At 34.8% G+C, this 18,541-nt stretch overlaps 1 protein-coding gene across 1 annotated transcript in view; it reads right to left on the bottom strand.

The window, feature by feature from the left end:
- LOC127726993 (uncharacterized) overlaps positions 1-17,423 on the bottom strand; it is a 153,110-nt gene extending 135,687 nt beyond the window's left edge. Inside the window, exon 1 of the mRNA XM_052234364.1 lies at positions 16,985-17,423. Within this exon, the coding sequence (XP_052090324.1) occupies positions 16,985-17,423 (439 nt within the window). The remainder of the gene's footprint in view (positions 1-16,984) is intronic.
- Positions 17,424-18,541: the final 1,118 nt, after the last annotated feature.

The raw sequence follows: 18,541 nt of genomic DNA, 5'->3' as shown, positions 1-18,541 counted from the left end.
AGAACACGATTTTATAACGCCTATGAAATTAGAGAATGCAACATTACAAAAACTATATAGATATAGATCTTCATCAATATTATCGTGGGGTATTTACTTGTTATCACTGTTTTTACGCTAAGAGAAAGGAAACATTTTAATAAAAAAAAGCGATTATTCCATTCTTGCAATAAATTCATTGCATTCTATCATATTGTCTAAAAACCCAGATTAGTCGATGTGATCTACGTTTAATGCATTTATATTGAAATACTTAACTTAAATATTTGTACATTCTTTTAATGATTGGATGTCATTGTAAAGTCAACTCACTATCATATAGAAGGTTTGGTTTCCTTGAAGTGACATTTCTTATCTGTGGTCTCAATTATTATGAAATAATTGTAAATTTCTTGTGTATACAATTAATATATGAGTATTGCCAGGATGAAAGTTGATCACAATTATATTATGTATTTAATTAAATTGAAATACCTCTGGAAACGCGTCTGTACTGTTCCGTGAAGTCATTAAATAATATACTATCCACTGGATTTGGAACTGTCCCTTTTATAAATGTATGAACTTTAAGCTCTGACGAAACGGTAGAGAACTGTTGTGTAATTAACACAGTCTCGCCACTCTGATACTTGATTAAAGCTGTTCTGTTCAGCTCTCCACCTAAAACAATAACTTGGTTCTCAATTCATCATAATGTTTTTGTTTTTCTTGCTTGTATTTAGTGTATAATATACATCTATTACTAAATGCCAAAGATCTGTTAGATCTGACAGAGTAAACTAACAAAAATACCGAATTCCAAGGAAAATTCAAAACGGAAAGTCCCTTAATAAATGGCAAAATCAAAAGCTCCAACACATCCAACGAATGGAAAACAACTGTCATATTCCTGACTTGGTACAGGCATTTCCTTCTGTAGAAAATGGTGGATTAAACCTTGTGTTATACCTAGCTTAACCTCTCACTTGTATGACAGTCGCATAGTATTCTATTATATTGACAATAATGTGTGAGCAAAACAAACAGACATAATAGGTAAAATTGTCAAAAATTAGGATACAGCAGTCAACTTTGTGTCATTATCTTAATGACTATAAAAACAAACAAAATAAAACAAGAAGGCATGTAGACACTCTATAGACTAAGCAAATAAGCATAAATGAAAGACAAGAATATAAAACAAATGTTCATAACACATTACCACAATGGCAAGATGTATAAATACCGAGCCACGCCAAAAGGATATTACCAAAAATGCATTAATCAGTCAAGGGTTAAAAATATACAAAGACAAATAAAACACAATATCACGTAACTAAGATGAAAAAGAACGTCAGTACTTAGAATCTATACTTCAAGACCATTATGTATTATTTGTGAAGTTAATACTGAATATTTATCAACAAGGTTCTTAGTATCTCCCGATGAACTTTTTTTTTAGGAAGAGGACGAGCAATCTTAGTCTCTTTTCTTTTGCATTATTATGAAAACATTTGACCTCTCTATCTTTTTTTACCCTAAACACTAGTATTCATCATTTCTCAGGTACTGACAACCCTTCCGGGCCACATAAGATCCGCCGGTTTATGGTGGGGTTCGTGTTGCTCAGTCTTGTGTTTTCTATGTAGTGTTGTGTAGACTGTTGTTGGTCTTTGCGTCGTTTGTCATATGTTTTATATGTTTTTGTCGGTCTCTCTTTTCCCTATGGTATCTTCAGCCTCTTTTTTTCACACTGGTATGTTGTTTAATTTTCTTGGGGAGAGGGGGTCTGTATAATTTTTTTAAACTGAAATAAATAACATTACAATATTCATATGTTAGACATAGGAAATAAAAAAAAAATCCGCATTATCTAAAAAAGCTTCAATACTCAAAATTAGCTCAGATATCAAAACAAAACTCAAACAAGTTTCAATTGTTATACTGACTAAAACAAAAGTTTGCAATCCTAAAATTAAGGGAGATAATTCAATAGAAAATAAAGGATATGTTTGAATTACTTCCCTTTAAGTGTTGAAATTAAGGTTAGTGGGTATGTTCCGGACAATATGAGTATTTCGACCATACGCGTATGGTCATGACAATATAGGTATATACTCATATCGTCCGGGTATTCAATACGATGGACGTTGCAAATAGTTGTCATAAATTAACAGTTTCTAAAATGAAATTTTGACTTATTTAATTATCAAATCAAATGGTAATCATTGTTACATGATTAATGAAATAGGTGAATTTTGTTCACAATTTTAGATAAAGTAAAAGCGTTTTTACATGTTCCTTACGAAACACCACATGTCGACATCGGCGTGGGTATGTAACTAAAAGAAATATCTAGTGAACCGTCAAACAATAAGTCAACTGTTTAACGCTCATTACACTCCCTCTCTCTCTCCCTCTCTCTCTTTCTCTATTTTTGTGTTTTAATTTGTTTTTACTTAGCTAAAATGTCTTAAATGTTTCAAATATTTTTTAGTTATTTAATCTGTTAATGTTGGAACTAATACATAATATATTAGTCCCAGGTTCATGCTCCTATATCCTTACGATTTTACATGGACATGTTGTCAGCACTTGAGATCGTTTGAATAGGAGCAAGAACACATCAATTAAGTAAAATAAAGTTGAAATTAGAATAAATTGAATCAAATAAAATAATCTTAACACTGGAGAAAGAAGAAACAAGTTCGTTCTCCAAATGACGGTGGTTTCACTTGCGGACAAAAACAAGTCGACAGGACAAAGGTGCTTAAATAGAGTCTCAACCTTTATATGTGTAGGACTCTCATCCATGGCGGGTTCCAGATCTATGGCAGATTTCAAATATATGGTAAATTTGACGACATGCCATCCCAAATCTTAATTTTTAGATTCCAAATCTTAAATATAGCTGAAATTGATGTAGATTATAAGTAATAAAAAATCTATGACAGATTTTTTTTCTTCCAAATCTCAAGAACAATTAATTGCTATATTATAGTACAGGTAGTTGCTGTGATAAAGCTGACTAAAGGCAACACCAGAAACACAGACGAGGACAAGAAAACCAAGAAGGAGCTTTACTTTTCTTCTTACAACACAACAGACAAATCTTCTTATAGATTCATAAATGCTGTGAGGTTTTCTATGGAGTGATTTTTTTTCAACAGGTCAATAAGTTTCTCCTTTGGAAGACATTCTCTATGTGGAGTGGCTTAGTCGTTACTTTTTTGTACAAATGATTAGAATTTGAATTGAAACAAAAAGTTTACTAGATATTTTCATACCATTCTATCATGTAACTTTTCATTCAAAAACTTGATATTTTTTTTAGTAACCCAATTAAGGATTTTTTTCTTTTAATTTGCAAATAGACAGTACCTTTGCATAGTCCCTCCGAAACAAGATATTACGTTATTAAATTGTGATATTATAGTTTACCCTTTTTCCCGGAAATTGCGCAATTTCAAAATATGCCATAGATTAGGAGAAAACAAAAAAACTACCATAGATTTATGATTTGTATGGCGTTTGTGACGTTATATTTGCCATAGATTTGAAATCTGCCATAGATATGGAACCCACCATAGATTTGAGTCCTACATATATGTTATATATAATCATCAAATACAACATTTATTTAAATGTAAAGACTGAACACAAGTGCGGCCACTTCCATTTTAGACAAATAATGTCTAAAAATAAGCACAAATGCTAACATTGTGAAGATTTCAGTAATTTTGTATGAATTAATGATGCTAGTACCTGATGCATGTGCATTGTAATGTTAAAAACAGACCATATTTGTTTAATACAATTATTCTTCTTTCCAATAAATAGCTAAAAGTAAAAAACAAATTTTTGAAATGCTATATTTTGGGGCCAAAAAGGGGCCCTTTTTTTTTGTTGTTGATAGATTTCGTAAAATTTGTTGTACGGTCAATCAACTACGGGTATGATATTGGTGAAATGTAAATATCTCAAAAAGGGGAATAATCACTTGTATACAAAATAGATAAACCAAGATAATACATCAAAAAATGGCGACCTATAAGTCTTTTAAACACAATATACAAACTTGGGTCTAGCTGTATTGCAGAGCGATTGAAGTCTGTCTTGTCACTTCTTATTAATAAATGATAAAACAGGGTTTATTCCTGGAAGTTATACTCGTGAAAATACTAGATTAATCTATGATATTTTGTTGTATACAAAAGGAAATGGCATACCTGGTATTCTCCTCCATATTGATTTCAAAAGGTGTGTGACTCAGTTTCTAAGAGTAAACCTAAAAGCGTATTGGTCTGATTCAATTTTGGACCATATATTAAACATTGGATCAATACCTTTTATGCTAATATTTGCAGTAACACAAAATTGCCATCGCTCAGAATTTTTTTAGATTCAGAGAGGCTGTAAGCAAGGGGATCCCTTGTCACCATATATATTTTTTTCTTTATGCAGAGAAACATGGTATACTTGTACGAAATAATGACCAAATTAAAGGAATCACTATAGTCGATTCAGAGTATCTCATTTCACAGTACGCAGATGATACTTATCGTATACTTGATGGATCACCAGAGTCTTTCGATGCATTTCTCCGTACTCTAAACAAATATGCAGGTTTATCAGGCCTTAATATAGATTTACAAAAGACCAAGGTTGTTTGGATTGGGGAAAAAAAGTTCAGCCAAGAAACTATGTTTGTAAAGCGAGGATTGGAGTGAGGTTCCAGCAGATTTACATTTCTTGTGATAAATTCCTCCATGGATCTAAATGAAATTGAAAATTTAAACTATGATCCCAAGATGAAAGAAATCGATTTACTATAAAAACTTGGACAACCAAAAACCCTCAAAAACAACAGTAATGAAAACACTCTTAATATCAAAATTAAACCATTTATTACTATCAATAACTAGTCCAACTAATACAAAGCTTAAAAATGTTACTGACAAAATATTTTCCTTTGTCTGGAATAACAAATTAGATGACTCTTTATCCAAACCACACTATGCAGGTCTAAAAATGATTAACATTGAAATCTACATAAAAGGTTTAAAACGAATCTGGATAAGAAGAATTAATAGAAAAATTCAAAACATGTGAAACTATTCCTCTGTTCAGAAATTTTGGGAAAAAATACAATTGCTTGATCCCTATAAAAAGCTGAAAAATCAATTTTGGAAAGAAGTATTTGCTGCTTGGAATGATCTTCAAAATAAACAAGATGAATCTCAAAACGACACATGCAATATATGGAATAATGATGAAATAAAGATTTGTAATCAATCTTTTTTAAATAAAGATTGGACTAAGAAAATGGTGGGGGGCTGATTAATGATTTATTAGTTGAATGTTGAATTTCGTGACTTTTGATAACTTTAAAAATGTATACAATATCAAAATCAATTTCCTTACATATCAAGTCTTCATTTCTGCAATACAAAAGTATGCAGAAGAACATAACATATGTCCAAATGATTTGGTGAGAGGAAACAGTCCAGTTTTGCCTTCAGTTATAAAAATCTTATATAAATCCCCGAGAGGTTCAAATGATATGTATAATACTTGAAATAGTGAAACGTCAAACCTAAAACAAATATGTGAAAAAAAAATGGTTCTTACTTAATACAAACTACAATTGGTAAATATCCATGTATACCCTTTCATGTTACCAAGAATTCAAAACTGCAGTGGTTTTAATACATAATAATACATCGACCTTCATGCACGAATGAACTTCTTTTCAAATAAAAGTGAAAGATACAAAAAAGTGCAGTTTTGGCTTTGAGGGCCGAAACAACAGAACATATATTCTGGAATTGTCCGTGCATATCAAGATTATGGAAAGACCTTAATCCTGGATATTTGAAAAATTAGAAATAGAACTAACTGTAAATAGAGATTTGGTTTTATTTGGTATTCTTACGAAAACCGATAAAAGTGACATAAGAAACTTTATAATTGTGTTAACATAATTCTATACTTATAGAAGCAACTTATCTTTGGAATAAACCAATATTATTGCGCTTAACAATTTTTTAAAAGAAAAATTATTAAGAGAAAAATGTGTATTTTATAAAAATAAAAGACTTAGTAGAACTGAGGGTTGCTGGAACCCCTGGACTCATTTATTGTTATAACAACAAAGATAAACAATAGACACCATATGTTGTATGAATTAAAAATATGTACAATATATCCAAGTAACCTTTGTCTTGCAATTATATTCTGCAATGTATCAAACTATTTTTCAATGCTTCGAAACTATGTTTTACACTTACCAAAAAATGGTTGAGGATCATTCAATATACCACCACCTTTATACTTCAATCCCGACGCACCTAGATTAAACGTATTCATTATAAATCGAACGTTTAAAATACATAAATGCAAACAACAACTAATTACTGCAACTCAAGATTGTCGTACATCTCATTTAGGATAAATTAAGTAAATCAACATTAAAATCATTTCGATTTCCTTGTGCCTTCAAATTTACATTTGTTGTCAAAACCTTCAAATGATTAAAATATTATATTATATTATACACAAACCCAACTTAAAAAGTGTTTATCTAAAGTAAGCAGATCATGCTCCACCTGCGGTTACCGCCAATTGTTAATTGGAAGTACATATTTGATGATATCGCATATTCTGTGTTGTTACAATCAATCGACGAACAGAGGAAGGGATTGTGCTACGACAACTGAAACATATTCCTGGTCGTCCATAGCAAATCATGATGGAGTCCAAAACTCTTGAAGGGATATCTTCAACTTTACCACTTGGAAACCTTGGTTCTATAGCTTATGTGTTAGGAGTAACCCTCTTTCGATAAAATCATTATACGAAACGCAAGCTGTGAAAAATCGTTTCGACTGGTAAATATATACTTCATATACAGGGGCTGCTGGAATGTTTCTACATAGAAATGAGAAATTCACAATAAGGAAATCTGAAATAATCACATTCGTCGTAAAGTTAAGTTCTAAACCGATCATCATGTTCAATGTATAGATGCAGATTAACCTGTACTTATGATATTCCTTTTCATGTTGGGTGCGATAGATGCGACAACATGATGATCAAACTTTGAAAAATTTATATAGCGGAACCTGAAGTTAAAGGATCATGAAAGCTTTATTTTCATTGTTTTTTTTAAATTAGAGTGGTGTTTTACAAGTATAATGTACCTCTTATTTAAATAAGATTTTTGTTTCTACATTTGCCATGAAACTTGGTTTTCAATGCTCTGAAACTTTGTATTTGATTTGGCTTTCAAACTGTTTTAATTCAAGCGCCACTGATGAGTCTTGTGTAGACGACAGACACGTTGGCGTATCAATTTGCGTCTGTCATTTTTATCTCTATCATTAGAAAACCAGATAAAACAAAGTATATTTTTAAAGTAAATTATATATTTCTTTTTTTTTAATATCAAGGAGTTAAGGTCTTCCGATTATTTTGATATGAAGGGACAATGAAGAATGTATATGTTAAATGTGTCGACCCCTCCAAACCCAAAACTGCACTTGTTTCTTTTTTTGTATTTTTTTTTAATTTAAACATATTTTATTTGAAAAAGTAGCAAAAGGGATTGGACACAAGTTATAACAACATTAGTGACGTCCTCTCCCTATATAAATATAAACACAAAGTACATTAGATAATGACGAAAAACATAGTAGGAATGCATGTATAAATACAAACTGCATACAAAAACAAAAAACAAAAAAAATACAAAAAATATAGTATAATATGGAATAATATATAAAACTGGACTTGAGTGAGGAGTTGGAAAGGAGAATTCAGAATGTTAATTGATTGTTCTAAATCTTTGGGTTATTCTGATATATGCTTGTACAGACTCAAAAATTTCTTTGTTTTGCTGAAAAGAAAGGTCACCGTCACCAGCCAATAGAAGCTCAATGGATATAGCATACCTTTCTAATTTTGAAAACAATATTTCTCTTGCTTCGTTGTGAAAAGGGCACTCAAAAAAGTAGTGAATACTATCCTCAACAGGGTGGCCACAGCTGCATGCTGGACTGGGTTTAATATTAACACGATGTAAATCTGAATTTAAAGAACTGCACACATTTCTCAAACGTGTATGAATGATATTAAGATTTCTATCACCACAACTGAAATAGGAGGGTGGCTGTATCAATTTAGACTTCATCTTTCGTTTAAAAATATTTATATTTTTGGACGTACGTATGTCGGGGTTTAGGTTATTCCATTCAATAGTAGTAGATGGAAAAAAGGATTTTCTGGTTATATCTAGTCTAAAACTTGGTACTACATAATTATTACTGTTTCGCAAATCGTAATTAGATATTTGACCAACAAGTGGGGGCATTAAATCGCAGAGAAAAACAGGGGCAGTCCCATTATGTAAAGAATAAAACATATTGAGCTTTCTGGACTTTCTTCTGTCCGCCAGCAATTGCCACCCCGTTTCAAAATATATAGCTTCCCGACTAGCAAACACGGGCAACCCAGTTACTAATCTTCCTGCTTCCAACTGAACATGTTCTAAATTGTCGGCATCTTGTTGAGTACAGCCATCCCATAATTCACATGCATATTCCATAATGGGTCTTATAAAAGTTAAATATATACGAGCAAGATTATTTCTATTCAATACATATTTCGATTTTTTAAGAACATTTAATCTTGTACTTGCACAATTTAAAATATTTTCTATATGTGTATGGAATTTACCATTGGAATCAAAAGCAATCCCTAAGTGTTTATGACAGGAGACAAATTCTACTGCTTGATTTTGAAATTCTATTTTAATATCATCTGGGGAAGTATTACAGGAGAATAGCATAGCCTTTGTCTTATTAGGATTAAAATTAATAAGCCAATCTTTAGACCATGCTGAAATTTGTTCTAAATCGCTATTTAAGACATCCTCTATTGTGTAAGGGTTATTACTTGAATAAGAAAGGGATGTGTCATCAGCAAGCAATCGAGTTAGACTTATCAAATTATCAGCTATGTCATTTACATAAATGAGTCATAGTAGGGGACCTAATACAGAGCCTTGCGGAACTCCTGCATTAGTATTCTCAAAAGGCGAATATGAATTTGAAACAAAAACGCTTTGTTTTCTATTTGAAATATAACTTTCAAACCATTTATATAGATTTCCATCAATACCATACGCTTTTGGCTTTATTAAGAGGCCAGTATGCCAAACCCTATCAAAAGCTTTCGAGATATCACATAATATAAGAGATGTTATACAGCGATCATCAAGTGACATACATATCCTATAGTAAATTTCTATTAGCTGGTGAACGGTAGAATGACCTGGAATAAAACCTGACTGAAATTTGTATAATAACTTGCTTGCTATTAAGTGATTAAATACATTTTTAAATACAATTCTTTCAAATACTTTGCAAATTGCCCACTGCTGATAATAATGAGATTGGTCTATAACTGGAAAACAGTGATTTGTCTCCGGTTTTGAAAAGCGGCATGACAATAGCTGTTTTTCATTGATTAGGAAAGTCTGCATTTTCAATTGAAAAATTAAATAACAATGATAAGGGTACACTGACAGTATAACTTGTCTTTTTTAACATTTGATGACTAATTGAGTCATTACCTGATGCTTTTCCCAATTTTAAGGTCTGTAAAATATCAAGAACTTGATTTGGGGTTATATGAAATATATCAATTTTTGAATTTGATCTAGTCAGAAATTCTGGAGGTCTATTATTATTTTCATCTATAGTAGATATGGAACAAAAATACTTATTCAAAAGGCATGCTTTATCGTAATTTACAGTTACTAATTCGTCCTCTTCATTTTTAAGTTGAGTGATATGAGTAGAATTACCCGATGTCTTTTCCAATTTTTTCATTACTGACCAATACGATTTAGAATTTCCACATGCGAACTTGTCCAACAAACTATTCTTTTTTTGTATCTTTTAGGAATGCATTCATGCAAATAATTCAATGTATTATTCTGTATTGAAACCAGTGCAGTTTCGCGGTCTAAATTATAAAACAGGCAAAACATGGATATTTTTCCAAATGCGATTGTATTGAGAATTGCAGACTTTTTTGTTCACATTTGTGTTCAGGTTTTACTTTCTACTATATAAATCTCTTGATATCTTTTGAAAAATTTGGAAATTTGAAAAAAAAACTTTTATAACTTAAGGCAAAACTGGACCCTTCTAACTCGCTTTCTAAATTATTGAAACATATATTGTATTCTTTTATATATTTTTTCATTGAAGAAATTAATCCTAGATATGTATGTAAATCAGTTTTAATGTTATATACAACTTTAAACTTATCAAAAGTAATGATATTAATCAAATAAGTAATCAATCAACCAAATTCCTGTTTTCGTCCGAACCTTATATAAAAGTGATTGATAACCAATCTTTATTTCATTATATGTTCATATATTGCTATTTCGAAGTAAAATAACAATGAAAAACCAGAAAACAATTGAAGGTCTTTTAACCATAAAATTTCAAAAGAATTGATAAAAAATCACTAATGGTTTACTCATAGCTACTACTGTCGTCAAATTATATGTTTCTTAATACTGATTCTAAAAATAGATGTTTACTATGTACTTTTGCCTGAAATAAGGGTGATAATTTGCTACTTCTGGTCCCATAAGACAGCTTTATTCCCACTAATTCCAAAAATATATCAGGTAACGATATACTTTACCCGAAATAAGAGATAGCATTTGCTACTTCCGGTTTACAGAAAGTCTCGTCAGGTTTATGCATGCCGATAAAAAAAAATGATTTCTAGGTATTTTTCAATGAAAGAAGTGCAAATATTGCTATTTCCAGTTGACTCAAGGTCATTTCCGGTTGACATTTATCAAGGTTAGAAGTCTCCAATCTTAATGCAAAATATCCTATAGCTTTATCATGTTTCAGTATGAAATTAAAGCGAAGGTTAAAATCTAGAACGTCAAATTCTCATTTACTTTTTCCGCCAATTTTTTTTTTCTTGCGGTGTGTAGTGGTTTCGAAAGATGTCGCTCGGGAGTCGGATTTATAAAAGTTTTTCCAAACTTGTTTTCGAATCCCATATTTGAATTTTATGTAAAATTGTTCTACTTTATTGTTATGATTTTTCATTAATAAATACTGTTAAAACTTCTTGATAAATTTAAATCCCGGTCTTTCACTAAAATTAATTCTATCAAAACTTTTGATTTTTCAACCCTGTTTACCACAGTTTCCCATGTGAAATTGAAAAATCGTCTAAAAAAAAAGTCCACAATGCTTTGCAATGTAAAAATGGCAGCATACGCAATAAATGTATTACTTTTGGGATAGCATACGACATATTTTGTTAATAGTGAACAAAAAGGTAAAACATGCTATACAGAGGAACAAGTGATCAGTATGCTAGAGTTTCTCATTGACAACGTATTTGTTGAATTTGGATGTAGAATTTTTCAGCGAGTTTTCGGAATTCCTATGGGAACGAACAGTGCGCCTCTCCTTGCCGACCTCTTCTTATTTTCATATGAGTCGGAGTTCCATCAGACACTTGTCAATAATAAGAAAAAACAAAGAAGCCCGATCATTTAATTTCACGTTCAAATATATTGTGATGTTCTTTTCATTTACAATCCAAACTTTTCTGATTGGGTTCCATTAATCTATTCTCCAGAACTAGAAATTAAAGAAACAACAGACACGGCTTCCTCTGTCTCATTTGTAAACTTACACCTCGAATGTGACATAAGCGGTCATCGCAAAACCAGAATGTATGACAAGCGGGCGATTTAATTTTGAAATTATGTATTTTTCCCACCTTAGCAGCAATATACCAACTTCACCTGCATATGGGATATACATTTTCCAACTCATTCGGTATTCAAGAGCTTGCAGCTGCTACTCAGACTTTGTAAAACGTCACCAGTGTTTGAGAAGAAAGTTGATGAGCCAAGGTCTTGTCAAAGAACGTCTCGTCCTGTTTCAAAAAAAAGTTCATTGGAAAATACCGAGACTTTGTTGATAAATACTCTGATTCTGGGTATTGATGTTCCTTGTCATCTTAATTACGTGTTAAAGTTACTTTTTTTTGTCCTTTTATATTTTTAACCTTCACTGTTTATCTATTTTCGATTATATACTTATATATGAAGTGGATTGGTACTTATACATCTCGCCGTTTTGTTATTGTGCTATGGTAAATTTTGAGTTTTTGTCTTTCATTTGTGCTTAATATGTACTTTGTCTATCTGCCATTTTGTGTTTCTTTGTTGAAACAGTTATTTGGTTTTATAGTGATTAAGATTATAATACAATATTGACTGCTGTACCCCAATTTTTGACGTTTTACCTATTATATAGATATAAGAAGATGTGGTATGAGTGCCAATGAGACAACCCTCCATGTCTGTTTGATATGCTCATAAATTGTTGTCAATATAATGGAATTCTATGCGACTGTCATACAAGTGGGAGGTTAGCTAGCTTTAAAACCAGACAATTTTCCGTTTTGAATATCATTTGAAGTTCGGTATTTTTGTTATTTTACTTTTTAAACTAAGATGTCGGTTAATTTTTTGCATATGATATCAAACATTTATAGCACTTATGGAAATCTCCCCGTTCACCGAACACTTTTTATTGTAAAAGTTATTTCCCCAAACACTGTTTTTATGCTGAGCCTGACTCAGCTAGTTTAACCAGGTGACAGTATCGCAATCTCGGCGAATATATAAAGAACACAACTTGTTTTGGAGATTGTAATTATGATATTCCATTAGAAAGGATTATACAGTAGTCAGTATTGTTTGGTAAACTGAAAGAAATAAAAATACAATATTTTACAATGTGTACGAATGAAATATGAACGTTAAATGCAATATTAATAGTCGAGTCAAAACGAAAGTAGAATTTACAGTTCATTTCTCGGATATAAATAACTTACAGTTCGTATGCATTTACTAAATCACTATCCAAATTAAGTTAATCATATCTAATTATCACAGTTTATGAATGAATCAAACGTACTTGACAGTGGTATGTCTCGATTTCCTCAGAAGGTTAAATGTCGTCCACATTACATGTGTTGGGATACTGGAGCGGACGGTGTCACAGAAATTAAAGGCAGTCACGTAATACAATAAAAACGGTGATGTAGGAAATCGTACTGCTTTCCTGACATGTTCGTCGGAACTTTTAAGTGAGTTTACTATTACTCCTATGGGCCATTGGGTACGGCAAAGGCATTTGTCTTTTAGAAGAATGACGTCTCCTTCGATGAGATCACGGCGATCTTCGGTCCATTTTCGTCGTGGTTGAAGTAGCGGCAGATACTCTTCCTCCAACGGGACCAGAAAACACTGGCCAGAGCCTGTGCACGTCTCCCTTCGGCTAGACATAGATCACGTTTGTCGAATTCCCCAAGCTGATCTGAAGTGTAAATGTAATCAGTCTTTTGTGTCAATAACATAATTGGAGTTAAGATTAACGGATTCTCTGGATCTGTCGATACCGGTACCAGAGGTCTAGAGTTCACTATTGCTGAAACTTCTGCCATTAACGTATTGAGCACGTCATGCGTTAGGCTCCTTCCGGCAGCATTTAAAAGCATAGAATCAAGTATTCTGCTAACGATACCAATCATTCTTTCCCAGGCTCCACCCATGTGGGACGAATGCGGCGGATTGAAGATCCAAGTTGTACCGGAATTGTACAGAAAGTTCTTAAGGCGTCCGTCCTCAACGTTGACTGAGTCGGTTTTCAAGTCGTCGATTGCCCAAATAAAGTTAGTTCCACGGTCGGATCGGAAGATCTTGACTTGGCCTCTTATGGCTGTGAATCTTCTGACAGCGTTTATAGATACGGAAGAGCTCATTTCCTCAATGAGTTCGATGTGAATAGCTCTCGTCACTAAGCAGGTGAATAGAATTGCCCAACGTTTGGAGTTGACGTATCCACCACGGGTTTTACGTGAAACAATTGTCAATGGTCCAAAGGTGTCGATTCCAACGTTAGTGAACGGAGGTGATGGTTCAAGACGGTCCTCTGGTAAATCAGACATGATTTGACACTCGGTTTTTCCTCTTAGTTTGCGGCATGTCACACATTTGTGTATAATAGAAGAGATCAAGCGTTTAGCTCCGACGATCTAGAATCCTGCGGATCGAATCGCTCCATCTGTGAAGTGGCGACCTTGATGTTTGATCATGTCATGGTAGTGTCGGACTAATAATGTCGCTATATGATGGCGTCCAGGGACGATCAATGGTGTCTTTTCACGGAGGTTTAAGTCAGATTTAACAATACGGCCTCCTACTCGTAATAGACCTCGGTCGTCCAAAAAAGGATTGATATTAGCTATCGGGCTCCGCTTAAGAATTTGTTCCTGACGTTTAATGCAATCTATTTCATCTCCGTAAACTTCATGTTGTGCAGATATTAAGATGAAATTTTCGGCATTCGAAAAACTTTCCAGAGAAGCTCCTGATGCTGCCTGTTTTGACCCGTGGAAACGGGAGAAACGTTCCAAAAAGGCTTTCGCTCGCACAAGTGATGTCCAGTTGGAGAATCGGTTGAATCTATCAGTTCCGATACCTTTATGCTCAGGTGTGGCTAATGTTTTTGCAACATGAACAGTTGCACGGATTTCTCCATCTTCCTCAGAATCTATTAGCTGATATATGTCCTCGGAATTTTTCTGTTCCGAGGAAAGAAGTTCACTCGGTCCCAATAACCATTCACTGCTATGAATTGCGTGGGCTGGTACGAACCTTGTTCCCGAATCTGCGGGATTCCGGTTAGTTGGTACATAATTCCATTGATTTGGAGAGCTAAATTTCCGTATTTTCTCCACTCTATTGGCGACGTAGATAAAGAACCTTCTTGTCTCGTTACTGATGTAACCTAAGACGACTTTACTGTCTGTGTAGAATTTCACGGTGTCTATGTGTAAATCTAAATCATCCACGATGGTTTGTGTGATCTCAACTGCTAATACGGCAGCAGAAAGTTCAGAACGTGAAATAGTATGACCACTTGTTGGTGCAACTTTAGCCTTCCAAAGAATGAACCCAATGTTTGGTTCACCACTACTGTCGGTCATGCGCAGATATGCAACAGCTGCTATTGCTGTTTCTGACGCATCAGAGAAGAAATGTAACTTCTTTGTGGTGGTTTTGCTGAGATACGGCACGTAGGTACGTGAATGCGCAATGTTTCAATGGCAATAAGAATATCTCTCCAAGATTTCCATTCAGTTGCTGCCTCATCAGAGAAAGGTTGGTCCCAATCGACAGTTTCTGATACTATTTTATTTAATAGGAGTTTCCCTTGTATAATCACCGGAGCCAAAACCCAAGAGGATCGTAGATACTGTTAATTGTTGATAAAACTCCTCTCCGAGTGATCGGTTTGTTTTTTTATGACAATTGAAAAGAAGTTGTCAGTGTTTACGTCCCAGCTGAGTCCAAGACTACGTTATAGGGGTTTGCTGTCGGATTATAAGTCTAGATCCTTAAGATTTGAAGCCAAATCACTGGCATGAAATGCAGACATATCACCGCAAATTTGAGGCGAATTTGTGAAGGCGTAAGTTTCCATATTTTGCTAATGCTTGCTGTGTGTCCTTCATGAGCTTAACAGCTTCCTCTTTTGTAGGTCATAACGTAAGACCGTCGTCAACATTGAAGTCTCTTGTAACAAAGCTCGTCACGTGAACTCTTGTTCTGATGCATGAACTCTCATGCGGTATTCGACGAGATTCTCTTGTAGGTCGTTGTCTTTATGCCATAAAAATCTCAGATAATTTCGGTGGTCTTTTCTGACTACAAAACAGTGAAACATGTGTTGAACGTCTGCAGTTACTGCGACCATTTCTTTCCTGAAACGCAGCAGTACTCCCAAGTCCCATTGGTCAAGTCGGGACCTGTAAGCAGGACGCTGTTAAGTGAGACTCCGTTACATTTTTCGGAAGAATCAAACACACCCCTAATCTAATCGGGTTTCTTCGGGTGATAGACACCAAACAATGGTAAATACCAGCACTCTTCTTGGTCGTCTAACGGTGGAGCGAGCTTTGCATGATTATTGTCTAGAATCTTACTCATGAATGTGAGAAAGTGTTCCCGTTTTACTGGGTTTCTACTGAGACTGGCGTCTAACATATTAGCACGATGAAGAGCTTGTGATCTGTTGCTTGGCAATGACTTTCTTAGCACTCGAAACGCACACGGTGCTACCCAACTTCCTTCCGAGTCCCTCACAAATTCGTTGTCTATCTGCTTCATGAACATTTTGTCTTCGTATGAAATTCCAGGCCTATCATCGTCCGTCGTTTTTTCGAAGAGTGCAGATTGTAAATCTTTCTACACAGGGTCTGTGTAATTTTCCCGGATGTCAAACGTGCTTGTGCATGGTTGAAACGTTGACGGTTGTCCTGAAGGCAAAATGGTGGTAATTTTGACGTTTAATTCATAAGGGACGTGCTGCTTGTTAATGCAAGTCTCTCCTATCACTACCCAACCCAGTTTCAATTGCTGTGCATATGGAGTTCTGGATGGTCCTATGCGCTGGTCAAGGACGTGGTGTGCCTCTGTAACGTCTCTGCAAATTAAGAGAAGAATTTGGCAATGTTCCTCTATTGGTGGAATGCTTCATCTGAGCTTTTTTAAATGAGGGTGATGCATTGTGACTTCAGGAGTAGGAATTTCCCTATTATTAGGAATATGATCACAATCTCCAAGTACAGGCAGGTCGAATTTGTCATTACCATTTATTGATTCTATGATGAAACCTCTTCCTCTTTTCCCGGAAGTGACTACTCTGCCAGAGCATGTTGATAAGGTATAGTTCTCCGGTTTATCTTTTACGTCGAAAAGAGTGAAGAATTCGGGTGATGCTAGTGACCGGTTACTTTTGTCATCAATGATGGCGTACATACGGATAACTTTGTCCTGGTTATCCTTGTGAAATCACAGGGATCTCTCCTGCAACACCCTGTTTTTGGTTTTCAGCAAGGATCTCCTCTGAAACGCCTAGTTTTTGGTATGCAACAGGGATCTTTTCTGAAACGCCCTGTTTTTCTATGCCAGTTATTGTTCCCAGATCTGGGAATACATTAACTTCCGGTGACTTAGCATGTGTAGGCAAGACCGTAGGTGTCTGTGATGGCAGGTTCAATGCCACGGAGGGCACGAAGTCTGGCGCTTCATGACTTAGCTCAATCTTAACAGGAGTTTGTTTTTTCTGTTGAGGGGCTGTCACTTCCTGTATGGCAGTTGGTTTAGGATGTTTATTAACAAAGTCTTGCACACAATGGAGCGGGTCTTCAGTCTCGTTATGAAGGTCGCATAACACTTGACTGTCGTCGTATTCTAAGATACGTGCCTCTGCTCCTGCGGCTGCAGCTTCTCTTTGTGCTTCTAGAATGTTCATAGAAGCCTTAATTTCCGCTTTTTGCCAGATTGCACGTGCAGCCTCTTGTTCCATCATAGTATTCCTGCGTACGGCCTCACGTTTCATTTCAGCTTTCATGTGTGCGGTCTCCGCTTTTCTACTTGCGGCTTCTTGATCTGCTTTAATGACTTCTTGTTCTTCTCTGATAGCTTCTTGTTCCACTTCGGCCTTTATTTCATTTTGCTTGAAAAGAGTCTGTTCTTCTAACATTGCCTCCTGCTTTAGTAACAAGGCCTGTTTTTCAGCAAAGGCTATCTGAGATCTGGCAGCCTCTGCTTTGGCACGCTTCATCCGTGCAAAACTTGCCGTTGGCGCTCCCACTGTGCGAGGTTTTATTGCCCTTAGATGTCTTGGTTTTTGTAGATTTAGCCTTTGTCAGGGTGAGGCGATGCTCGTGTAAGGTTCCAATTGCCAGGTCAACTTTAGACATTCGGATATCTGTTGAAAGTTTACACGTATCAATGTCTTTAAGGCTGTCTAGCGTTCTTGTATTTTAAAGAAATTTCAAGTACTCGTCTGTGAGCCTGCGATAATTAGTACAGGCTTGTACAATTTTATCTTGTGCTGTTAGCAATGGTCGTTTCCAATAACTGGGATTCTAGGTCTAACCATAGGGCCTCTAAGTCATGATAAAGCTTGTCACGTTTCTCTGTAAAAGCTCCCTGTCCCTTTTCGGTAAGTTCACGTACTCGCATAGTCTCGGCATTTTCATCCAATGGTGTTGTAGTATACGGATTCTCTATTTGTTCTTTAAAGACGTCTCCCTCTGGGGGTTGAACCTCGTCTTGCTGTTCCACGTGACTCGGATCCATGATGTAAATCAACTAACTGTAGGCAAAGTTGGTTCAACATTGTTGGTTTGCTGCTTAGGACACACAAGCTGTGTTGCTTAGTGTCGAGGTAACAGCTACCTACGAACGATGCTCCGTTGTACTTCCTGATCAGGAGATGTGTAGACAAGTTGTTGTCAATTGACTGTGCTGAGCCTGACTGTATCGCAATCTCGGCGAATATATAAAGAACACAACTTGTTTTGGAAATTGTAATTATGATATTCCACCAGAAAGGATTATACAGTAGTCAGTATTGTTTGGTTT

This window comes from Mytilus californianus, unplaced genomic scaffold (genome assembly GCF_021869535.1).
Source record: "Mytilus californianus isolate M0D057914Y unplaced genomic scaffold, xbMytCali1.0.p SCAF_19, whole genome shotgun sequence".
NCBI lineage: Eukaryota > Metazoa > Mollusca > Bivalvia > Mytilida > Mytilidae > Mytilus > Mytilus californianus.
The sequence above is the reverse complement of the archived record's forward strand: the minus strand, read 5'-3'. Positions and strand labels throughout refer to the sequence as shown.